The following is a 25,870-nucleotide window of genomic DNA, read 5'->3' as shown; positions in this document are numbered from 1 at the left end:
AACCCTTATACAGAGGCAGTCATATCGGTTGTCGGAGCTCTTAACGCCTCGAGTTGATTTTTAGATGCAACTGAAATATTTTACTAGCTGGTTGCAGAAGTATGTGCTCCCCGCAGAGCATTACACAGTCACTTGGGGCTCTCCTGGGGTTGGGGAACTACAAGGCCCAGACTGCACTGACTGGCTCTACAATAACTCAAAGGTCTCAAAAGTCCCCAGGGCATTGAAACACAATGAACCAGCGGGTGGCGCCACATCATGGAGCTGCACTAGGCGGCGGGGTGTGGCGTCTGCATTGTGTGGGTGAAGTTATTCTATCTACAGCATCAAAAGTTCTGACGTCCGCAGGGAAAACAATGTCCAGGATCTGAACCCCTGCACACACTGCAAACCAGCTCACCAGGAGTCACTGACCGGGGCTCGCTGCCTCGCTGTACCATCAGGGCGTCACTTCTGCAAATTATAGGACACCTGGGTGATACACGAATGTGAACATTGCTGCAATTATTGTATGAAGTGTGAACAGAACCTAAAGGAGCTCTAAGGCAGCACTGCCATCTTGTGGTCATATTGCAAACTGCACAAAGAATAGCCCAAAACCAAAGAGAATTCTAATATAATACAGACTTTAATAAAGGTTCAATTTCTCATCACAGAAAACAATCTAAAAAGACAAAGAATATTCTAGAATAATACAAAGTTGCAGTGTGGATTATCTGTATCTATATTCAGAGTATACGTCCTCTCTGGCAACGATGGGCGACCGGTGCGGGTAAGTCACATGACCAGGCAGCAGCACTTCTGGGGGTAATTCTGCACATGCACCTTGTTCTCCTTCCCATAGACAAAGTAGTTTAATTGTTTTCCTTTCCAGGTATATCGCACTTTGGTCAGAGGAAGTAATTCAACGCTCTGCCTCTAGGGGGAGGGAGAGAACCTGATAGAGTGACCCAATACATACCCAGAAACCAGAGACCTGCTGCCACCACTAGGGGGAGATCTGCAAGCAGTTACAGCTGTATAGCAGTCGACCTCTAGTGGTGGAAAAGAAATTTTAAAAAGTCGGGTGGGGGGAGGAGGGGTGGAAACAGCAAAACATGTAATAGTAGGTAACAGACTGAATGTAGGCTGGGACTTGTAGTTATTCTCTATATACAAGACTCTATACATTTATACAGAAGATAATGATATTATAAATAAAGACCCCTGCCCCTCCCCCGCCACCTCCAGCATGAACCACATACAACACCAGGACATCTACCTGTCTGATAACACGACATGAGGAGAACTGGGTGCCGTGCTGATCCAAAGCATTCTGGGAAGCCAAAATAATGGAGGAGTCTGGGAAGTGCGTGAGCGGAGAGACCTGGAAGAAACTCATCATAAGGAATCACAGGAAACAAGAAGGACTGATATAGTCTAAGATCAGCACACTCCTCTCCTAAAATACTCTGTACTGCTGGGGACCCTGCGCCTCCACTATGTAACATCCCCTATAAGATCAGCACACTCCTCTCCTAAAATACTCTGTGCTGCTGGGGACCCTGCGCCTCCACTATGTAACATCCCCTATAAGATCAGCACACTCCTCTCCTAAAATACTCTGTGCTGCTGGGGACCCTGCACCTCCACTATGTAACCCTCAGTCTGTGACATTCCCTATAAGATCAGCACACTCCTCTCCTGAAATCCTCTGTACTGCTGGGGACCCTGCGCCTCCACTATGTAACATCCTCTATAAGATCAGCACTCCTCTCCTAAAATACTCTGTGCTGCTGGGGACCCTGTGCCTCCACTATGTAACCCTCAGTCTGTGACCTCCACTATAAGATCAGCACACTCCTCTCCTGAAATACTCTGTGCTGCTGGGGACCCTGCTCCTTCCACCATGTAACCCTCAATCTGTGACCTCCCCTATAAGATCAGCACACTCCTCTCCTGAAATACTCTGTGCTGCTGGGGACCCTGCTCCTTCCACCATGTAACCCTCAATCTGTGACCTCCCCTATAAGATCAGCACACTCCTCACCTAAAATCCTCTGTGCTGTTGCTCCTATGTGACTATAACTATGTGCCCATATATAATACATCTGTGATACTGACCGATGGTTGCTCGTCTGTATAGATTCTCTCCCCGTGGACCGTCTTGAAGAGATTAGAGGAGAATTCGGAGTTCTGATCCGATACAAAGTCATATTTATTATTCTTCCTGCAGACACAAGGGAATAAGTTGCATTGATCTCACCGAGACACAGAATCCCACATAGAAGATTTCTGCTGTTTGCTACAATGTATCAATCTGAAGTCCGGACAGTTTAGATCACAACTGGATACAACTGGAGCAAACCCGCAGCTGTGAGAGCTCAGGCCTGCCCAGGATTCTCAGCATCTGGATACAAAGTCTGCGGATTCTCTGTTGTTCTCTGTTATCAGCCTCTCACCAGGTGACGGTCAGCAGCAGGTAGTTCAGGACTTGTCCCTTCCCGGCACAGGCGACGCAGTTCTGGATCCTGCGGTTTGTGCACAACCTGCAGCTGTGAGACATGAGGAGACGTAGTGTGAACAGGGACAGAGATCTACATCTGCCAATTCTCCAGTTATTGTGAAATGACAACTCCTAGCGCGTCCGGACAGCCTCCTGCTGGGAGTTGTAGTGCCTCAGTATTACTCACATATCATTCCCTCTGCCGTAACACTGCGAACACATCTCCATCTGCATATGACGCCCAGACCCATTACACCACATGCACTGAATCTGCAGCAAAAACAGGAATATGCACAACCCTGAGAGTACACAAATATAACTGTCCTCTATATCATAGCTGCTAATGCTCAATCACATCTAAAGCTGCATTCACAACCCTGCTGGGGTGACGGCTCCTGCTGATTCAGTGTCTGTACATTACTATGGACTGTAGGTGATGTTCACACCAGACACTGGACAGTAACCTGAACCTGCATTGTAGGATGGGAGAGTCAGCAAAGGGTTAACAGATTCCACATGACAGCAAATAGAAATTGTTCATGCAGCTTTAGATGTGATTGGAGTAAATGATAACACAAAGTAGTAGCTGTGTCTACATATGGGGACAGGTCAGCATATACATATATATCATGTTATATACTATATACAGTGGCGTGTTAGGACTCACCCGGCCGGTCCCGTGACACTTCAGACACATGTTCATCCCCATGCCGTTACAGTGTGAACAAGCCTGAAATAAAAGTCAAGAGAAGGGAAAGGTAAATGGAATAATAAACTCAGGACACAGCAAAAGCAGCAAGAACTGGAGCTTCATCTAGTCACAGAGTCACCCGTGGACATGCACAGTCCCTGCTCACCGCTCCTATAGCGCCCCCTACCCTCAGCTCTATACCTTCAGTGTTACCGTGTTAGGAACAACCATCTTCTGTGTGGCATCCCTGAACATGTCGGGTACAGAAACCGGAACATCCCAGGGCTGGGGGGCAAATCCAACATTGCTGACATCCACATACTGACCTAGAGGAGTAACAGAGGGACAAGTCATCTTACCAGGAGGAGCAGCCCAAACTGTCATCTCAAGGTGTATTAGTCTAAGAACTGGGGTCTACAAGCTCCACCCACTGACCCCCAAAATAAAGGTGCCCCGTCAAATGGAATGATCTGGTAAGGTGAATATTAGATTATTTAGATTCTTATGTTATTACATTATGTTAAATGGTTCTATTATATTCTATTATATTACATTACATTAGATTATTTATATTCTGTTACACATTAGGTTACATTATATTCCTATATATTTATATTCTGTTACATTGTATTCCTAAATTATATATATATATATATATATATATATATATATATATATATATATATATTCTATTACATTACATTATTTATATTCTGTTACACATTAGGTTACATTATATTCCTATATATTTATATTCTGTTACATTGTATTCCTAAATTATATATATATATATATATATATATATATATATATATATATATATATATATTACATTACATTATTTATATTCTGTTACACATTAGGTTACATTATATTCCTATATATTTATATTATATTATGTTACATTACATTAGATTATTTAGATTCTGTTACACATTATATTACATTATATTCCTCTATATTTATATTCTGTTACATTCTTATATATTTATATTATATTACACATTGTTACATTCTATTCTTATATATTTATATTCTGTTACATTCTATTAAGTTCTATAAATATTTAAGAATGTATTAAGTTACATTTCGATATCTTACATTGCTATATTATACATTATATTATGTTATATTACAGAAGTAATTGGTGCATATAATTAAGCTGCTCCCAACCCCCTCAGGTAGTCATGACCACACCCACTACCATATGCCCCTCCCCTTTCAGAAATCTATAGGAAGAGACTGTTGGATTGTCATTACAGACATTTCAGGACCCTCGCACTTCCACTAATGATATTTCCACCATACTAACCTCTATTTTTCTCCGTTACCCACTCACAGGACCGCGATTCGGTGAAAGTTTCCAAACAATACTGCAGATAGGAATACAAAGAGCTCGACCTTATAAACAACAAGCAGAGCCGCAGTGTAAAGCATGGAGAAGGGACAGAACTAAAGCCTGGAGAGGGGGGGGGGGGGAACAGATCACCCCAGACTCTAATACACAACACACCTCAGCTGGAGTCATTGCTCGTATTGATGGTCTAATGGAGCAAAGCTTCAGTGAAAAGCATGGAGAACAGCGAAGCAGCTGAACAGAAATGACAGCCATATATGACCAAAAGATGAACTTCACACTGTATGATGCTGAACCTATTGATGACATTTTTTGTATCTCATAGATTGTAAGCTCTTGCGAGCAGGGCCCTCAGTCCCATTGTGTGAAATGACGTTCTTTGTTATGTATCAGTCTGTATTTGAACCCTACAAACTGTACAGCGCTGCGGAATATGTTGGCGTTATATAAATAAAATGTATTATTATTATTTGTATCTGGAAAGGGTCAGTTGCCTCTCTAGCAGAATTTGCCACATATCTTACTAACATTTGGCCCGAGCTGGACTTTACCCTCCAATACAGTGAACAAAGTAGCAGTTTCCTGGACACCTTATAACAAAACCACAAGAGGGCAGATTACATTCTGACATCTACAGGAATGACACAGACAGAAATAGTCTTTTACATTATGCGAACTGCCATCCACAATCTACAAGGAGATCATTACCGAAATTTCAATTTCTGAGAGTGAAAAGGATAGTCCAGGACACAGAGAACTAAGATATAGGGAGATGGAGGCCAAATTTACAGCAAGGGGCTACCCTAGCAGGGTCCTCGAAAGTGCTTTACAAGAGACAAAACAGGACTTAACCCTGAGTACACCATCAAACAGTAAGGACGATAAGAGAATCACATGTGTCCACTCGTTTCATATAAAGTTCATGGTATAATTAGGAGACATTGGCCCCTCTTAACCCGAGCCTAGCCGCAGATCCCTGAATTTAAGAACAGCTTTCGCCCTTGTTATAAACGCCCATGTAACTTAAGAGACAGATTGGTAAGGGCGGATTTGGGCTCCAACACTAAGGTACCACGTCAGTCCTTCTTGAGCACCCCACGAGTAGGCACTTGTCCCTGTTTGAACTGCCAACAGTGCACTAATGTTCTAAAGGGGGACAAAATGTATCACCCCCAAACAGGACAGACCTTGACACTAAAGGATTACTCTACATGTAATTCAAATTTCGTGGTTTACCTGATCAAATGTCCGTGCGGTCTCGCAAACGTTGGGGAGACCACATAAGACAACACAAATCTAACATCCGTTGTAAACATCTGATGCTTCCCATTCCGGCACATTTCATCAAATCCGGGCACAATATCTCCCAACTAAAGTTCCAGGTCTTGGATCGCGTGCCCATGCCACGTAGGGGTGACAATAGAATTGCCATGGGGAAGAAAAGGGAGGCTTTTTGGATACATAGACTCCAAACCACGGAACCGCGGGTTCTTAACCGAGAATATGAGATCCAAGCGTTTATCTAGCTGGGCCCTCCAACTGTTCTGTTTAATATTATCATCTAAGATCCATGTTTGCTCCTTGACTTTACACCACCACATGTATTCCTGAGAGTTACATGTTGCTGATTCCCTACCGCTCTGTACATGGCTTTATGTATATATGTGTAACTATGTATACATCCCTGTCACCTGTATATAATTCTATGGGATTTATTATTTACACCCTGGTTTTTCTGTATCTCATGTAGAGTCTGATGAAGGTCAATGGATCGAAAACGTTCACTGGCACTTTACCAATAAAATCTATGGTGATTGATCAGCGTCATACAGGGTGAAGGGACCCTAACTTCAGTAACTGGGACTACGTCTGTATCCCTGTATATATCAGCCATATATGACCCTCACCCTATAAGCGTTGAGCGGCTGCAGCTCCTCGGTGGTCATCTCTTTGGCCGGAGCGCTCCCATAACAACATCTGCTGTTACTGTATTCCTCAAATGCTTGTTTTGCTGCAGCTTCAGTGATCAGCAGCGCCCTGCAGAGAAGACGGCCCCTTATCATCATCATCCTAGAGCTCTGTCCCTTTAAAAGGATTTAACCCTTTGATTCCCTCAGGACAGATAATAGCAGACATCTTACCTGTGAGCTGCATCACTGGGGCAGAACATTGAAGTGTAGACTGGAGTCTGTCCACAAGGAGGCACTAGATCTGAACCACCTGTGGAAAGAGTGAACAGATAGCCTGTCATTGAGGGGTGTCATTAGGGGCCACACAGAGGTTGTCACTCAGCTTTTCTAGACTCCTGACAAACAGATCTGCAGCCTTGGGCAACACAATGTAAGATGGCACAATGAAGGTTTCTCCATTCAGCAATGCTGAAGAGCTGAGTGACGACATGCAATGGCAGGAAAAGCTGGGTGACAACTATTATGGCTACGGATTCCTCTCTCACAACGAACTTCAATTTAGTCCCATTATTACATACAGAGGAACACATCAGCAAATGGCAGACTCCCTACTCTGGAATTTGGGAAAGCTGGGTGGATGTAAGTAATAGATATAAAACAGCCATAAGAATATGAAGTGACTGATGAGAACAACGTCTGTTTATTCAGAACCTGAGGAGTAAAGGGTTAACGCACAATTCATGAAGCATCATACATACATACATAAAGGAGCGGCATTACCGAATTACGAGTCTCCAGCTACTGGGGAACTACAACACCCAGCATGACCCCGCACTGGAGTTATAGGTCACCACTATCTGGAGCCCTAGAAACTGCTACAGTGTTACAATGGACGGCTACAATGTATCAGTCCAGTCTGCTCATCTCACAGAGGATTGTCTAGACTGGATACAATGTAACAAATCCTCAGCAGATGTAGAACACTACAGGAAAGAATGAGAGACTGGAGTGTGTCTGTCCCATAACACCCCGAGACATGGAGTGGACAGAATACATCCTGTAGGGGGCGCTGCCTTGGCTTCAGTGTCTCCACATAGTAGAGGGGGATTAACCTACTATAACTAGGTGGAGGGGGTCTTATCTGTACAATCTGGAGGGGTCACAGCAGCGCCACCTACTGGGAGACCCTACTATTAACTACTCACCATCCGTTCTGCTGCACTTCTGGATTACCCCTACTTGCACGTCCACCGGAGGGCGACATTGAGACATCACACTTGTATCTGAGCGGGTCTGAACTGGTGGGTTGGCTGTCGGCGCCATCTTGCTTGAGTTTCCATGGATCATGGTTGGGTTGGTAGGACGGAGCTGATGTATGCCAGCTTCAGTGCTCCGCGATAGGAGGGGCAGGGCGGGCACAGCGAAGACCTGGGGGGAATTTTGAGGTGACAAATCAAGAGCTCCGATCACGGATGGAGGAACCAACGCCACCTTGGAGGATGTAGGAGTGCTCAAGTCAATGTCTACGAAATCAGTCGTGCTGCGAGATGGAGTCACGGCCATTCTTAACGCATCTGGGGAGTAAAGGGTTAATCCATTAGTCTTACAAGTCCATTACATAATAGCCAGTATGTGTATTCATAGTAAGACACTACAACTCCCAGCATGCCCAGGCAACGGTGATCAGGAATGCTGGAGATCATCATCTGTGGAGAGGTACAAGTACACCCAGGGGCCGTGTACATCGGGGGATCCTCGCACCCCTCTATGGTCCCGGATCTGCCCACCAAACGTGCACTAACCTGGGGAGCCGGAAGTTACAGGAAGGTTTGTCTGATCCATCAATCTATGGACAAGCAAGAAGAAGAAATATCTAGATCATCTCTACCCCAATGCAAAGAATATACAGCAAACAGCCATTCATTCTCACAGCTGAGGGTTTGTTACAATTGTATCCCCAGGAAGACAACATAAGAGCAATGCAAATCTCTCCTGTCCTGTGTTACAATGTATCAGTGCAGGTTAGGCCTGGTTCACATGGGTTTATGTTCTTCAGACTGCTTGGGGACCCAAAAAGCGGAAACCCAACCTGCAGATCACGTAGAATATAACGGGGTGACGGGGTCTAACCTGATTCCACCCGAAAAATGCAGAGAGAAAAGTCCTGTCCCTACATCTGTAAAGCGGAATGAGGAACGGAATCCCCGAGCACAGAAGTGAACTCAAGTGTTGCCCGTATCAGTCTGGAGTCCGGGGTGTTTAGACTGGATAGATCTGACCCTACCGACACACAGCTGAGGTTTGTTACAATGTATCAGTGCTGGTAAAATTGTATCAGTCTGCAGCCCAGGATGTCTAGACTGGATACAACTGGCTCTACCAACCCACAATATAAGTTTGTTACAATGTATCAGTGCAGGTAACATACATCAGTATATATATATATATATATATATATATATATATATATATATATATATATATAATCTGACCCTACAGCTGAGGTTTGTTACAATGTATCAGTGCCAAGAACATACATCAATATGGATATATCTGGCTCTCCCTTCACACAATATAGGTTTGTTACAATGCATCAGTACTGAAGGAGATGGTCCTGGAGTCCAGGGACTGGTCTACTTAATTTTAGTTCAGTTTTCACCTACACTGGAGATTTGGTGCACAAGGAGAGTCCAGAGCCAGCGTCCAGGAGAGGTGTGGAGGTGAGGAGCTCCCATCACATGATTTAGGGAGGGAGGTGCTGACACCTGAGGCTGGAAGTGGAGAGAGCTGTAACCCTTCAGCTGCTGGAACAAGTCTTAAAGGGGTTTTGTCACCCCATAGAATAGGGGATAAGTGTCAGATCACCGAAAGTCCTTCATGCACTTCTATGGGGTTTTCCAGAGATTGAAGCCCCAGCAGCCCATAGAAGTGTATGGAGCGCCGGTCATGTAGCACAATTGTGTTCATTCATATGGAGGATTTTTGGGGTCCCAGTGGGGTAACCCCCATCAATCCAGTAAAAAGTCCTATCATGGTGTCTATCATACACTACTACCATAGACATATCATTAGGACAAGACCCGTATAAGCAGGCCGACCTTTTCCATCTCTAATATTGAATTTAGGTTTTCTGGATACCGGTGAAGAACTGCACCTGAACCCTGCACATATCCGGCCGCGGCGACTTCTATGTCCATGTATGTTCTGATAACGGAGATAGATGAACCCCCCTCCGTGCGGTGCTCTTATATTACTGGGTGTAACTATGGGGGGTGCAGGGGCGGCCGTCACACCAGGGCCTTGTGAGGGGGAGCCCAGGGACCAGCTATTACATTGTTTCATCTATCTGATGATGTGTGAACAGGACACGATCAGGTCTAGTTTTCCACCAATGTAAGGGAGCCTGCACACGGAGATTACGCTCGCTCATTCAGAACGTAAAACTCGTTCACAGCACACACGCTCCCCATTTATATCAATGGAAGGCTTTTTTACCTATTGCTTTCAATGTGATACACGTGTTGTAGTCTGAAACTATATGAACGGAATATATAAGATTAGTAATGGAGACTCTTTACAAAGATGTTTCATTTTCTATTTTACATTCACTGGTACAGAAAAACTTTGTATTTGGTGCAAACAATCCTAAAATCTGATACAAATGTTTCTATAACTGGCGCTGGACGGATTATATAACGTTCAGATCCTTTATTGTGTGCACGTCCCTTTAAGCCCCAATATAGTGAAAGCATTGTCTTCATTGTCACCGGGGATCACATGACCATGGAATTGTGTCATTATTAACAACCACCGACAATGAGTGACGTGTAATTAATTACGTGCGGTCACAATTAAGATAAAACGGACACAAGTGACTTTATTTATGCACAAGAAGTATCGGAAAGGCAAAGCCATCCTATAACCGGGAGTGAAGAGTATGATGTATAATATGTTGTATAATAGGCCATGGGCTCCCATAATCCTCTGCAGCTCTGTCACTTTATGCTGGTCATGTGATCTGCTGGGACATCACTGGCTCCGCCCATGAGGAGCACAAAGGAAATAGACAAAGGGTGTTGTGTTCTGTGCGGGGTCCACGTCACATGACCGTGCAGCAGCACGTCTGAGGATAGTTGTCCGTATATACTTCATTCTCTTTTCCGTATACAAAGTAGTCGTAGCGCTTCCCCCTCCACATATACTCCACCTTGGTGAGCGGCAGCCACTCGATGCTGTGTCTCTACAGAAACAGGGAAATAGTCAGTGCACCGACATACCGGGAGGGGAATGAAGGCGAGGGCCCCCAGCCAGCCCCGGGCCCCCTAGGTCATGTGTGGTCTACCGGTCTAATAGAGACAGCCGGGAATAGCAAAGTGTCGCAGCGAAGGGCCACAATACTGATGTCTGAGCAATAGCTTGGTAATAAATGTGCGCGCTCTCATCATGGGGGGCTGAGGGGGGATTCAGGGGTTTTTCATTTTCACAAAATATGGATAAAGTGAAAGTGTCTGAAGACGTTGCGGATACAATGTCGCTGTTCTCAGTGTTACTATATCTGTGACGTCACTCACCTGTCTAAGCACCCGGCTTGTAGAGAAAAACTGGGTGCGATGCTGCTGCAAGGCATTCTGGGAAGCCTGGTTTATGGACTGCGCCGGGAAATTCACCAAAGGAGACAACTAGAATGAAAAGAAAGATCCGATCACATGTAATACAGCGAGATATATATATATATATATATATATATATACACACATAGTGTCTATGGATCTGCACCAGCTACTTCTGTGTACAGTATCTATAGTCTATCTAACAGCAGTATCTATCTATAGTGTCTATCTTCAGTATACCCGTGATGGATCTATCCATCCCCAGTATCTATGTGTAGTGTATATATATATATATATATATATATATATATATATATATATATATATATATATATAGCTATCATATCTAAGTCAAGCAAAAAGGAAGCGAAAGAGAAGAGGGAACCGGCGGTGAGAAGTGAGCGCAACATAGACGTAAATGTAACTTATTCTTGTTACAAGATAATAAATGTAGGCGTATAATGTAGGGGAGACCTGTCATATATATCAGGGTATAGGGGAATATATGTGACTAGACCTGAGGATGTACAGTATATAGCTGTCTATATGATCTATGGATAGAATAATAATGATACACAGAGGAGAAATGTATCTCTAGAACTCCTTGGTTTATCATCATTCTATCCATAGATCATATAGACAGCTATATACTGTACATCCTCAGGTCTAGTCACATATATTCCCCTATACCCTGATATATATGACAGGTCACCCCTACATTATACGTCTTCATTAACTATCACTTAACAGGAATAATAAAAGTTATACTTACGTCTATGTTGCGCTCACTTCTCACCGCCGGCTCCTTCTTCTCTTTTTCACTTCCCTTTTGCTTTACAGATTTACAGTCTGGCGTCGACACCGCAGAAGATCCTCTACAGATTGTGTCTGACTATATCTTATTGTGGAGAAGCCTCTGTATTACCCAGCGGACTGACACATATACCTATGTATAGTATCTATAGTATATCTATCATATCTCTCTACTGTATCTATAGTATATCTCCTGCAGTATCTCTATATGTACAGGATCTATATATCACTACTACTCTATCTCCTATCTATCTATTATATCTCCTACAGTATCTCTCTATATACAGTATCTATATCTCCTATAGTACCTCTATATATACAGTTTCTATATCTCCTATAGTATCTCTATATACAGTATCTATATCTCCTATAGTACCTCTATATATACAGTTTCTATATCTCCTATAGTATCTCTATATACAGTATCTATATCTCCTATAGTACCTCTATATATGCAGTATCTATATCTCCTATAGTACCTCTATATATACAGTTTCTATATCTCCTATAGTATCTCTATATACAGTATCTATATCTCCTATAGTACCTCTATATATGCAGTATCTATATCTCCTATAGTATGTGGCTCTTCTCACCAGCATTTGCTCATCTGTGAAGATTTTCTCTCCATTGACCTTCTTGAACAGATCTGTAGGAAACTCTGAATTGTGATCAGCGACAAACTCATAAATGTTATTCTTCCTGAATGAGAAGAGACAATATAATAGTCAGAAATGGGAATGTGATTTATTCTCGGCCTCCATGGTGATCTTGGCCACAACACCCATCACTATTCTACAGCACAATGATAGTGACACATGATAATGGATTCCAGCAATGACTGCCCCTAGGTCCTCCTCTGCAGACTATCACCCCCATCCTCACCATGTGACGTTCAGCTGGATGTAGTTCAGGATCTGTCCTCGCCCAGAGCAGCCCGTGCACTTCTCATATCCACTGACGTTACAAGTCGTGCAGCTGTGAACAAAAAGACGATGGGAAGATGGTGAAGGGGATGATGAGAGTTCCCCTCCTGGATAACAAGGTCGGAGGTCCGGATGTCATGAGCTGCTAAGACCATGTTAAAGGGAATGTAGACTTCTGTAACAGGTGAAGTGACGATAGAAACGGAAGCAACTTTGCAATGAAATATTTCCAGTCGTTCTGTGTATACAGCTACTATGCAGACCCATGTGCCTGGCCAGCTACAAGATCTTCTGTTATCTAATCCAGCAGTGGTGATACCGGTATGCCATGTATTATATTTCATGTAGCAGAGCCATACAGTAAATGATGCAAAGCTTCACATACCCTAGAACTGGTCTCCTTTAATCCTTGGTCATAAAAGTAAGAAGATTGGTCAAGGGGTCTCTCTACTGACGTCTATGGGGGTTACAGAAACCGCAGAGAGAGCGCTGACTGCTGACTATTGCTGACTGATCCCTTATTATCTGTAGGACTCGCTGACGGTCTCACATTATGGGGTTCTGCCTCGCTGCCTCATTACATTCATTCTCTGCCCACCTTTCTGTTGTTTGTCCCCTGCAGTGGTGACATGTGTCATCGAAACGGCGCCCGGTCCCATTGCAAACCCAGCACCTCACCTGCAAGAGAGCAAAGAGGAACCATGAAAGACATTACCAGGGCAGGAACGGCAGAGGATCAGCGAGCTGGAGATCAATACTCTTATTATTTCAGATTCTAAACGATTTGTAGACATTTTTAGTGGCTGATCGGACTGTAAGTCTAGTAAATGACTGGTTAAATATCTGAGGGGTAAGCAATGTTACTAAAAGGTTCTAGGGTTGTGTTCACTAGAGATGAGCGAACAGCGTTCCATCGAGTACATGTTCGATCGGATATCAGGCTGTTCGAGGTGTTCGATTCCAGTCGAACACCAGGTGGCAAACTCACTAAAAATTCGTATCCCCTCCCACCTTCCCTGGAGCGTTTTTTTGCACCAATAACTGTGCAGGGGAGGTGGGACAGGAACTACGACAACAGAGGCAGTGAAAAAAAATCGGAAAAAGTAATTCGCTACCGAAATCAGGTGACCTCCAATTTATACGAATAGTGGATTTAATATCTGGTTCATATGTGATTGTGAGACAGGGACAGATGTACAGGCAGGGTTAGCTAGGGATTACCTTTATTTAGGGGGGAATGTCACTCACCCAGCTCTTTGGGGCTCTATCTGGTCAGGATCCCTGTCAGCTTGCAATATGCGGGAGCTGACTTTTTCCCATAGGAATGCATTGACCAGCGTTGATTGGCCAAATGCCATACAATGTACAGCATTCGGGTTCAGTGCATCTCTGATGCAGCAGAGCTGAGTGTGCAGCAGGGTTCACATCTCCGGTGTTGCCAAGCTGAGCGCACGGCCAGCACTGCTACATCTCGGCATAGGAATGCATTGACCAACGTTGATTGGCCGAATGCCATACAGAATACAGCATTCGGCCAATCAACGCTGGTTCTGCCTCCTCACAGATGCACCTCCGGCAGAACCAGCGTTGATTGGCTGTACTCTGTATGGCATTCGGCCAGTCAACGCTGGTCAATGCATTCCTATGGGAAAAAGTCATCTCCCGCATATCACAAGCTGACAGGGATCCCGACGTAATACAGTGACTTGGGCTTGTTTTTCCAGGGTTCTGGAATACCATTGTAGAAAGTGCAATATATGAGCGTAATCTCATGAATCTATAGGTCCTCTGTATTACACATATATCATATTTATCGCACTCACCCGGCTTGTTCCGTGACATTTCTTGCAGACTGTTCTGCAGATTCCCAGGCATTGAGGACAAGCCTGAAATAACAGATGATGCGGATATAGTCAGTATAGTCAGTACTCTGCAGGGTGGAAGAAAAGAAGAACAAAGCTATGGCATATAGACGCCAACCATGGGGCAGTGGTCACGGAGGTGCAGACTGTTACAATGTATCACTGCAGTATAATGTATCAGTCTGGAGTCAGAGGATCGCATAGGCTGGATACAATTGTAACAAATCTTCCACCCCTCTGCTATGGGGCTTGTGAGAAGGTGAAGGCTCCAGTTCCACGAGGAGATAAAGGGACCCAAAAACTATTGGGTGCTCTTATCCTGGGATATGAGGGGGAGGCACGAACTGGCACCTCGATAGTTAATCCTTTTACCTTCAGGGTAGATGTATGGGGGACAGGCATGTTCATTTTCTCATCTTTGAACATCGTTGGGACCTGGATGGGAATATCCCAGGGCTGAGGAGGAATCCCAAATACTGGCGAGTCCACAGCCTGACCTGATGGCAATGACAAGGGGAGGATCGCGAGTCAGAAGTGTTTTATATGTCTGGTATACAGTTACATTACTAATACATTTGTAAATACTCTGTATGAAGCAAGTAGCAGTGTCTGTTTCAGCCACTAGGGGGCAATCACTACAATACTATAATATCACCTGGAGATACAGGGTTAATGTAATATGGTTGGGAATCAGGAGCAAATCAATGAGTGAGGGCAAAGGAGGAAAGTATCCAAAATACAAGGAAACAAACATGCCGATTCTATGTACTGTGTATGTAGCGCTGCTTATACTACAACCCAGACCCCCAGGACAGAAGTGCTGAGCACCAAGCAGCATTGGTAACCCCCATTACATACTGACCATGGTACGGTCTGGTCACCCATTTACATGTCCGGGACTCTGTGAATGTCTCCAGTCGAAACTAAAAATGAAGGACAAAGTGACGTATTACAGATGTGATCATGTGACTAACGTCATCGAAACACCAAAACTATGAAGTCTGGCAGTCTGTAATGGCAAAGCGGCCCCATTAAGGGAGGAGGTGAGGACATGTGCACAAGTCTACACACCCTGTAAGTATTAAAGGGGCGGAGCTCATGGAAGTCCATCTCCTGGGCCGCGGCGGAGCGGTAGCAGCATTTACTCTTGACGTAGTCCATCAGTGCTTTTCTAGCTTCGTTTTCTGAGATCGATGGAATTCTGCAAATATGGCGGCAGCAAAGCAAAATCAGTGATATGGATACAGCCATTAAATACATATTATATACACACACAGTATTAGTACAGTAGCATCATGTTGTCTTGTACAGTATTACTACAGCATCATCTCATCTCCATCAATGGATATACAGTATTACTACAGTAGCATCTCATCTCCATCAATGGATATACAGTATTACTACAGTAGCATCATGTTGTCCATCAATGGATATACAGTATTACTACAGTAGCATCATGTTGTCCATCAATGGATATACAGTATTACTACAGTAGCATCATGTTGTCCATCAATGGATATACAGTATTACTACAGTAGCATCATGTTGTCCATCAATGGATATACAGTATTACTACAGTAGCATCATGTTGTCCATCAGTGTATACACAGTATTATTATAGCCTCCTATCATCATGTCCGTCAGTGCATATACAGTATTACTACAGCATCATATCCAGTGTATATACAGTATTACTACAGCATCATATCCAGTGTATATACAGTATTACTACAGCATCATATCCAGTGTATATACAGCATTACTACAGCATCATATCTGTCAGTGTATATACAGTATTACTACAGCATCATATCCCTCATTGTATATACAGTATTACTACAGCATCATATCCCTCATTGTATATGCAGTATTACTACATTATCTCATCTCCACAGTATTATTATACCCTCCTATCATCATGTCTGTTAGTGCATATACAGTATTACTACAGCATCATATCCAGTGTATATACAGTATTATTACAGCATCATATCCGATGTATATCCAGCATTACTACAGCATCATATCCAGTGTATATACAGTATTACTACAGCATCATATCCAGTGTATATACAGTATTACTACAGCATCATATCCAGTGTATATACAGTATTATTACAGCATCATATCCCTCATTGTATATACAGTATTACTACAGCATCATATCCAGTGTATATACAGTATTACTACAGCATCATATCCCTCATTGTATATGCAGTATTACATTATCTCATCTCCACTGTTTATACAGTATTATTATAGCCTAATTTCATCACATCTGTCAGTGTATATACAGTATTACTACAGCATCGTATATGTCAGTGTATATACAGTATTACTACAGCATCATATCCAGTGTATATACAGTATTACTACAGCATCATATCCCTCATTGTATATGCAGTATTACTACATTATCTCATCTCCACAGTATTATTATAGCCTCCTATCATCATGTCTGTCAGTGTATATACAGTATTACTACAGCATCATGTCTGTCAGTGTATATACAGTATTACTACAGCATCATATCCCTCATTGTATATACAGTATTACTACAGCAGCATCATGTTGGCCACAATCAGGTCAATACCCCTGGGTGTTACAGTATGAACTAGGCTGTCAGGACATGCTGATAGTTGTAGTTGTGGTCTTGCAGCTGAATAGCCACAGGTCAGAGGTCACACCATCATGGGGTTGATCTTGTGAATATTAGTCTCCCCCTAATCTATTCTGCCCCAGGGTATCTGCTGGTACTTGTGCCCCTTGCTTCTGCCATGTACATGACACTAGGGTTCTCTTACGTCCAGCTGTTGTCAGGTGTCGGTGCGGGGTCAGGGGTCGGTCCTGGATATGGTGGAGGCGGGAAATTACCTGTAAAGGGCAGAAAGTCCTGTATTAGACAAATGATATCTCACAGGTCAGGGTCAGTAACAGGTGCAGAGCCGCACTCAACATCCCTGAGCCAGAGGTTAAACACTTGGTTAGACCCCACACTGCTCACAGCTGAGGGTTTGTTACACTTCTATCCTGTCTACACAATCCTGTAAAGGAAACATCAGCAAACTGTTCAGCTCACAGGAGTTTGTGTAGACGAGACAATTGTCACAAACCCTCAGCTGTGAGAAGGTCCGTAAGGGATTACATAAATCCCCTATGACCTGCCCAATATATCCCCTGTAATGTACAAGCCATGATGATGCCGCTTAGCAGGGGCGCCGCTCATCTTTATTGGGGTACACCCTATAGGGCCCATCATGCTATTATATATTGAATCAGACTCTGCTTATATTTGCACCGCTTATCTCCATTCCAATACATGAGATATTCAGTAATGGCGCCGCTTTCACCAAATGCAGCACATGATGTAATACCGCCTACTAACTGACTGACAACTGGCGCTGTGTGTACAAGCATGACCGTCAATCATTCCCCAGGACCGCCCACTGGACTCTTCAGCCTGAGTGACCAAGAATGTAAATTACATCATTTATATATTTGCAGGAGGAAGAACACAATGCACAGTAATGAGATACCTCCGGTCTCTACATTGTGAGATATACTAGTGACTGGATATTGCAGCTTTATCCAGGGCGCCTGGACTTTACACCAAGCCATAAACATCCCCTCCCCCTAATCTCTGATAATAGGAGTCACCCCGCCCCCCATCCCCACCCTTGTATTCCTAGCTTGGGTGGGGCATCTTGGGCTTGTTTGATACCATCTGCCATATGTACAGCCGCTCCAGCGGTAAGTGACCCCGCGTTCACCAGATCTGTGCGCAGTATTCACCTTTAACCCCCTGAGTGTCATCTACATTCCGTATACAAGGTGATCAGATTATATAGACACGTGGACAAAATTGCTGTTCCCCTCGTTTAATGAAAGAAAACCCCACAATGGTCCCGGAAATAACCGGAATCTGACAAAAGTAATAATAACCAAATAACCAAAGACCCCTTCACACCCGAGACAACTGGAGCAGAAGAGCGGCCCAAAATCCCTGCGGAGAGGGGCAGAAGTCTCACTGACAGTTACAGGAATCGTCTCATCGCAGCGATTGCCCCAAAAGGTGCAACAAAATATTAAGTAACGGGAATTGTCATGTCTGTCCAGGCCGTGTCAGGAGCGAAAAGCAAAGTCTGACCTTCATTTATTCATTTCATTTCTTATTACTATTGTCAGATTCCAGTTATTTCTGTGACCATTGTGGGGTTTTCCTTCATTAAACGAGGGGGGGACCAAAAATGTTGTCCACGTGTGTATCAGAGTGGAAAACCAAGCGCCAAACAGGTACCATAGAGCAGTGCCATATAGAGGCGCCATACACTAACACTATAATATAGAGGCCGTGTGTGGAAACAACCTGGCGCATAAACCCTGCACAGGAGGAGGAAGGAGAGGATTTCACAGTATCGAAGGACTGAATCCGCGTCTCCCTAATCTGTAGCATAAAACTTCTCATAAAACTTCATAAAAGGCGACATTCATCCAGAATAATTCGAGAACACGAGTAAGAGGTCATGTGAGCGTCATTCACCATCACTTCTGCTATACTAGGAAAGCTGGGTGATTGTGACAAGACTCATTGTATCCGCTGCAGTCTTATCCTGTATTGTAGAAGAATTATAGTGAAATCCTTCTCTGTCCAGACAATTACAACTCCTGATATGAGTTTTTGTTTTGCCTGCAGCGCCCCTACAGGAACCTAATGGTATGACAGCCATAACCAAACAATAATATATAGATCGCTATTATGTACAAGAAAAAGGGGCTAAACCTAAATAAAAGGGGGGGGGGGAGCAAATACAGAAGATCCTTAAACTACATTAACCAAACACATAAATAAAAGTAAGTGCCCACAGCCCACTTACCGCCATCATCGCCACCCATCGCTTCATACCCTGGAATAGTCTCCCACTCAGAGGGGGGCGCTGTTGCACCATCAGTAAGGACTGCGGGATTAGTAAGAGGAGCCCCAGCTGGATTCATCCCCGCTGGTCCCATCGCCGGATTCATCCCTGCTGGTCCCATCACTGGATTCATCCCTGCTGGTCCCATTGCCGGATTCATCCCTGCTGGTCCCATCGCCGGATTCATCCCTGCTGGTCCCATCGCCGGATTCATCCCTGCTGGTCCCATCGCTGGATTCATCCCTGCTGGAGCCATGGCTTTATCTGTGGAGCAGAACACAAACAGAGATAGAGTTTATACAGGAAGAGAAGAACCCATTCTTGTTCCCACCCCAAGTTTACCTACAAGAATGCGCAGGTAATAATCAAACAATGCTGCGGAGTGATGCACTGCCTGTACTGCATCGTGTGTCTACGCCCCAAGCAGAAACCTGTGGTCCATAAGACTAAGACTACATTTACATTGGCCGGGAAAACCCACTATAATGAATATATGGTAGCATAATCCTCAGACTGGCCTTGTGCTTATAGATGTCAGCTGACTGCTCATTAGACCAACAGCTCTCCTTTCTGACCCCCGTGTACACGCAGGTTGGGTTCTGCCAAGAGTGCATGTGTTCTGAAAGGGGAGAGGGAATAACCTGCTGTTGAACCCCTCTGTCCCCCTACATACCCCTCTATCCCTTCTGAAGACTCTGGATTAGTAATTTACCCAGAATGGCCTGGGCCCTCTGCTATCCTCATCTCTGTATTAATATCCAACAGCCGGATACGCTCAGATCATGAAGTGAATGGGACCACACACAGTGCAATAAACTCTGCTAAACCTGCTTCTTTTACTGGTTTCAATAAAGTTTGTTACAATGTATCAGTGTGGACAATCCTCAGAGATGAAGAGATCAGGTGCAGAAATGTCTCTCCTGTCCTGAGCTCCAGACTGATACATTTTACCTGCACTGATACATTGTAACAGAGTATCAAAACAAGCGAGGCAGGAAACCAGAAGACAGGACCCCGACCAGTTTTCCACCATTGGATGTAAATAAGAATGTTCTCATTCACTGACAGCAAGCAGAGATCTTGAGGATGGAGAGGAATTGAAATAAAATCAATGGATGAACTTCCAGCCGGCCGGAGGATTCTGTCGCCGATCATACCTGTAGCCATCAGGTAACTGGGATCAAACGGCTGCCCCATCGTGCCATAGTTTGGTGCCCTGGTTGACAAAAATAACATAAATTAGAAGTTAATTAAAAAAAATTAAATAAAAATAAAATCCATTATTTCATAGTAATATCTGTTTTCTGTTTCTATGACACCAGTACTGTCTCTAGTATGACTTTCACCCAGCTTTCCCAGACCCCAGAATGACTGTTCTGCTTCATTCCAAGTTTCCCAACATGCTGCATGACTTTCTGCTCTAGGAAATCTGGGTGACATCCCATGGGGGAGGGGAGGTGAATGGCCAACGCTCAGACTTGTGTAATGGGATCCTGCTGCAACTTCCTGAGCGTGAATCATAATAAAGGTGGTGAGAACAGAATTTACCATTTTAATGACATTAGTGCAGATTAATATCATGTGACAGAAGATTCACTCCCCCCCTATAATAGATTATCATGTGACTCTAATAGAGTTGTCATAAGGAAGTCTCCAACTCCTTGTGAGACTTACCCAACACTGAAAGACTGCCGAAAGGGAAATCTCCCTGTTATACAGCTCTGGATATCAACTAATGATGAGGCGCGGCTGATAACAGATAGTAATAGATTGTATTCCCCTGTCCTATAGTCGGCCTCTCCTGACATGGCTGATAACAGATAGTAATAGATTGTATTCCTCTGTCCTACAGTCGGCCTCTCCTGACATGGCTGATAACAGATAGTAATAGATTGTATTCCCCTGTCCTACAGTCGGCCTCTCCTGACATGGCTGATAACAGATAGTAATAGATTGTATTCCCCTGTCCTACAGTCGGCCTCTCCTCTCCTGACATGGCTGATAACAGATAGTAATAGATTGTATTCCCCTGTCCTACAGTCCGCCTCTCCTCTCCTGACATGGCTGATAACAGATAGTAATAGATTGTATTCCCCTGTCCTATAGTCGGCCTCTCCTGACATGGCTGATAACAGATAGTAATAGATTGTATTCCCCTGTCCTACAGTCGGCCTCTCCTGACATGGCTGATAACAGATAGTAATAGATTGTATTCCCCTGTCCTACAGTCGGCCTCTCCCCTCCTGACATGGCTGATAACAGATAGTAATAGATTGTATTCCCCTGTCCTACAGTCGGCCTCTCCTCTCCTGACATGGCTGATAACAGATAGTAATAGATTGTATTCCCCTGTCCTACAGTCGGCCTCTCCTCTCCTGACATGGCTGATAACAGATAGTAATAGATTGTATTCCCCTGTCCTACAGTCGGCCTCTCCCCTCCTGACATGGCTGATAACAGATAGTAATAGATTGTATTCCCCTGTCCTACAGTCGGCCTCTCCTGACATGGCTGATAACAGATAGTAATAGATTGTATTCCCCTGTCCTACAGTCGGCCTCTCCTCTCCTGACATGGCTGATAACAGATAGTAATAGATTGTATTCCCCTATCCTACAGTCGGCCTCTCCTCTCCTGACATGGCTGATAACAGATAGTAATAGATTGTATTCCCCTGTCCTACAGTCGGCCTCTCCCCTCCTGACATGGCTGATAACAGATAGTAATAGATTGTATTCCCCTATCCTACAGTCGGCCTCTCCTCTCCTGACATGGCTGATAACAGATAGTAATAGATTGTATTCCCCTGTCCTACAGTCGGCCTCTCCCCTCCTGACATGGCTGATAACAGATAGTAATAGATTGTATTCCCCTATCCTACAGTCGGCCTCTCCTCTCCTGACATGGCTGATAACAGATAGTAATAGATTGTATTCCCCTGTCCTACAGTCGGCCTCTCCCCTCCTGACATGGCTGATAACAGATAGTAATAGATTGTATTCCCCTGTCCTACAGTCGGCCTCTCCTCTCCTGACATGGCTGATAACAGATAGTAATAGATTGTATTCCCCTGTCCTACAGTCGGCCTCTCCTGACATGGCTGATAACAGATAGTAATAGATTGTATTCTCCTGTCCTACAGTCGGCCTCTCCTCTCCTGACATGGCTGATAACAGATAGTAATAGATTGTATTCTCCTGTCCTACAGTCGGCCTCTCCTCTCCTGACATGGCTGATAACAGATAGTAATAGATTGTATTCCCCTGTCCTACAGTCGGCCTCTCCTCTCCTGACATGGCTGATAACAGATAGTAATAGATTGTATTCCCCTGTCCTACAGTCGGCCTCTCCTCTCCTGACATGGCTGATAACAGATAGTAATAGATTGTATTCCCCTGTCCTACAGTCGGCCTCTCCTCTCCTGACATGGCTGATAACAGATAGTAATAGATTGTATTCTCCTGTCCTACAGTCGGCCTCTCCTCTCCTGACATGGCTGATAACAGATAGTAATAGATTGTATTCCCCTGTCCTACAGTCGGCCTCTCCTCTCCTGACATGGCTGATAACAGATAGTAATAGATTGTATTCTCCTGTCCTACAGTCGGCCTCTCCCCTCCTGGCTGATAACAGATAGTAATAGATTGTATTCCCCTGTCCTACAGTCGGCCTCTCCTCTCCTGACATGGCTGATAACAGATAGTAATAGATTGTATTCCCCTGTCCTACAGTCGGCCTCTCCCCTCCTGGCTGATAACAGATAGTAATAGATTGTATTCTCCTGTCCTACAGTCGGCCTCTCCTCTCCTGACATGGCTGATAACAGATAGTAATAGATTGTATTCCCCTGTCCTACAGTCGGCCTCTCCTGACATGGCTGATAACAGATAGTAATAGATTGTATTCCCCTGTCCTACAATCGGCCTCTCCTCTCCTGACATGGCTGATAACAGATAGTAATAGATTGTATTCTATAGATATAAAATAGACAATACATTTAGTTTATAGTTGGACATGTGATGTCATGCTGGTATTTGTAGTACTACAATATCATTCACCAGTCTTGCCTGTGCTAAAATAAAATAAACAGTTTCCTTAGTAAAACTGATACACAGTAAGGGTTGGTTCACATCTGCCTTGATTTTCTGTCCGGGGAATTCGCATGGGGACGACCCTGATGGAATACCAAACGCAATTGCAAGCACTGTGCAGTAAAAACACACAAATCCCCATAGACTACAATGGAGTCCGTGTGTTTGCCGCCAGATCTCCACACAGATATGGACAGGAAAGTAGTTCACAATAACAATTCATGATTACTCTATGGGATCCGTGTGCTTTTACTGCACAGCGCTTGCAATTGCATTTGGTATTCCGTCAGGGTCGTCCCCATGCGAATTCCCTCGGACGGAATATCAACACAGATGTGAACGAGGGGTAACAACATAACCTCCTTGTGTCACTTACCTGAGCCCCTTGTGCGCCTCCATAGTTATCAAAAGTGACTGAAGCAAAGAATCCGAATCCCCTCCTCACTTCCTCTTCCTTGTGAATCATTACATAGTGGTGATTCTCCGCCCGCCGGGGTCATGATGTGCAGGCTACACAATACTTTCAGTTCCTGTTTGCAGATTTCTGCCCAATACCCGAGTACTGAGCCCCTGCGCTTTATTAGAGGAGGTGGGACTCTAATATCTGCAGTGAATTATAAGACAACAAGTTCCCAGAGCCTAAAAACACACATATAAGAATCCTCACAGCTGAGGGTTTGCTACATTGTATCCAGTCTAAACAATTCTCAGAAATATCTGCTGTCCTGATAGTTTGTTACATTGTATCAATATAAGGGAAATGTAACAACTGAAAAGTAAATAAAATGTATCAGTTTGGAGTAAACAGAAGATTCTACAGACACAAGATGATGGAGCCGACTCCTGAGCTTCATATACAGTGTCCTATAGTCTGGTGATGACTCCTGAGCTTCATATACAGTGTCCTATAGTCTGGTGATGACTCCTGAGCTTCATATACAGTGTCCTATAGTCTGGTGATGACTCCTGAGCTTCATATACAGTGTCCTATAGTCTGGTGTTGACTCCTGAGCTTCATATACAGTGTCCTATAGTCTGGTGATGACTCCTCGGCTTCATATACAGTGTCCTATAGTCTGGTGATGACTCCTCAGCTTCATATACAGTGTCCTATAGTCTGGTGATGACTCCTCAGCTTCATATACAGTGTCCTATAGTCTGGTGATGACTCCTGAGCTTCATATACAGTGCCCTATAGTCTGGTGATGACTCCTCGGCTTCATATACAGTGTCCTATAGTCTGGTGATGACTCCTCAGCTTCATATACAGTGTCCTATAGTCTGGTGATGACTCCTCAGCTTCATATACAGTGTCCTATAGTCTGGTGATGACTCCTCAGCTTCATATACAGTGTCCTATAGTCTGGTGATGACTCCTGAGCTTCATATACAGTATCCTATAGTCTGGTGATGACTCCTGAGCTTCATATACAGTATCCTATAGTCTGGTGATGACTCCTGAGCTTCATATACAGTGTCCTATAGTCTGGTGATGACTCCTGAGCTTCATATACAGTATCCTATAGTCTGGTGATGACTCCTCAGCTTCATATACAGTGTCCTATAGACTGGTGATGACTCCTGAGCTTCATATACAGTGTCCTATAGTCTGGTGATGACTCCTCAGCTTCATATACAGTGTCCTATAGACTGGTGATGACTCCTGAGCTTCATATACAGTGTCCTATAGTCTGGTGATGACTCCTGAGCTTCATATACAGTGCCCTATAGTCTGGTGATGACTCCTGAGCTTCATATACAGTATCCTATAGTCTGGTGATGACTCCTCAGCTTCATATACAGTGTCCTATAGTCTGGTGATGACTCCTCAGCTTCATATACAGTATCCTATAGTCTGGTGATGACTCCTGAGCTTCATATACAGTGTCCTATAGTCTGGTGATGACTCCTCAGCTTCATATACAGTGTCCTATAGTCTGGTGATGACTCCTCAGCTTCATATACAGTGCCCTATAGTCTGGTGATGACTCCTGAGCTTCATATACAGTGTCCTATAGTCTGGTGATGACTCCTGAGCTTCATATACAGTGTCCTATAGTCTGGTGATGACTCCTCAGCTTCATATACAGTGCCCTATAGTCTGGTGATGACTCCTGAGCTTCATATACAGTGTCCTATAGTCTGGTGATGACTCCTGAGCTTGATATACAGTATCCTATAGTCTGGTGATGACTCCTGAGCTTCATATACA

The 25,870-nt window shown here is 44.0% G+C and overlaps 2 protein-coding genes across 2 annotated transcripts; both read right to left on the bottom strand.

Moving 5' to 3' along the window:
• Positions 1-762: 762 nt before the first annotated feature.
• Positions 763-8,285, bottom strand: LOC142217879 (protein SSUH2 homolog). The gene is made up of 12 exons (XM_075286201.1): positions 8,246-8,285; positions 7,649-8,017; positions 6,675-6,753; positions 6,441-6,570; positions 4,489-4,549; positions 3,378-3,502; positions 3,153-3,215; positions 2,673-2,755; positions 2,442-2,534; positions 2,104-2,209; positions 1,262-1,366; positions 763-918 (listed from the first exon to the last, which is right to left on the bottom strand). Exons 1-12 carry the CDS (start codon positions 8,283-8,285, stop codon positions 778-780), a joined length of 1,395 nt encoding a protein of 464 aa, XP_075142302.1. The 3' UTR covers positions 763-777.
• Positions 8,286-10,145: 1,860 nt separating this feature from the next.
• Positions 10,146-24,157, bottom strand: LOC142218564 (protein SSUH2 homolog). Its single transcript, XM_075287362.1, has 13 exons — positions 24,035-24,157; positions 20,725-20,783; positions 19,529-19,831; positions 17,459-17,528; positions 15,726-15,855; positions 15,517-15,577; positions 15,027-15,151; positions 14,616-14,678; positions 13,391-13,470; positions 12,752-12,844; positions 12,463-12,568; positions 11,015-11,122; positions 10,146-10,683 (listed from the first exon to the last, which is right to left on the bottom strand). Exons 1-13 carry the CDS (start codon positions 24,055-24,057, stop codon positions 10,543-10,545), a joined length of 1,362 nt encoding a protein of 453 aa, XP_075143463.1. The 5' UTR covers positions 24,058-24,157; the 3' UTR covers positions 10,146-10,542.
• Between the last annotated feature and the right edge of the window lie 1,713 nt (positions 24,158-25,870).

The sequence above is a fragment of the Leptodactylus fuscus genome, chromosome 9, assembly GCF_031893055.1.
Source record: "Leptodactylus fuscus isolate aLepFus1 chromosome 9, aLepFus1.hap2, whole genome shotgun sequence".
In the NCBI taxonomy this organism is placed as follows: domain Eukaryota; kingdom Metazoa; phylum Chordata; class Amphibia; order Anura; family Leptodactylidae; genus Leptodactylus; species Leptodactylus fuscus.
Note: the sequence above shows the minus strand (reverse complement) of the source record. Positions and strands in the feature narration are given on the sequence as shown.

Bases quoted from the DNA above. Each gene is read 5' to 3' on its own strand.
- LOC142217879 (XM_075286201.1), bottom strand. From the start codon at position 8,285: ATGGATCAGACAAACCTTCCTGTAACTTCCGGCTCCCCAG. The intron at 6,754-7,648 runs GTGAGTAGTTAA...CTCTTTCCACAG, and splicing joins GAAGTGCAGCAGAACGGATG to GTGGTTCAGATCTAGTGCCT. The intron at 3,503-4,488 runs GTTAGTATGGTG...TTACTCCTCTAG, and splicing joins GGTAACGGAGAAAAATAGAG to GTCAGTATGTGGATGTCAGC.
- LOC142218564 (XM_075287362.1), bottom strand. From the start codon at position 24,057: ATGGAGGCGCACAAGGGGCTCAG. The intron at 17,529-19,528 runs GTAAGTGGGCTG...TGCCCTTTACAG, and splicing joins GATGGGTGGCGATGATGGCG to GTAATTTCCCGCCTCCACCA. The intron at 12,569-12,751 runs GTGAGGATGGGG...CTTCTCATTCAG, and splicing joins ATCCAGCTGAACGTCACATG to GAAGAATAACATTTATGAGT.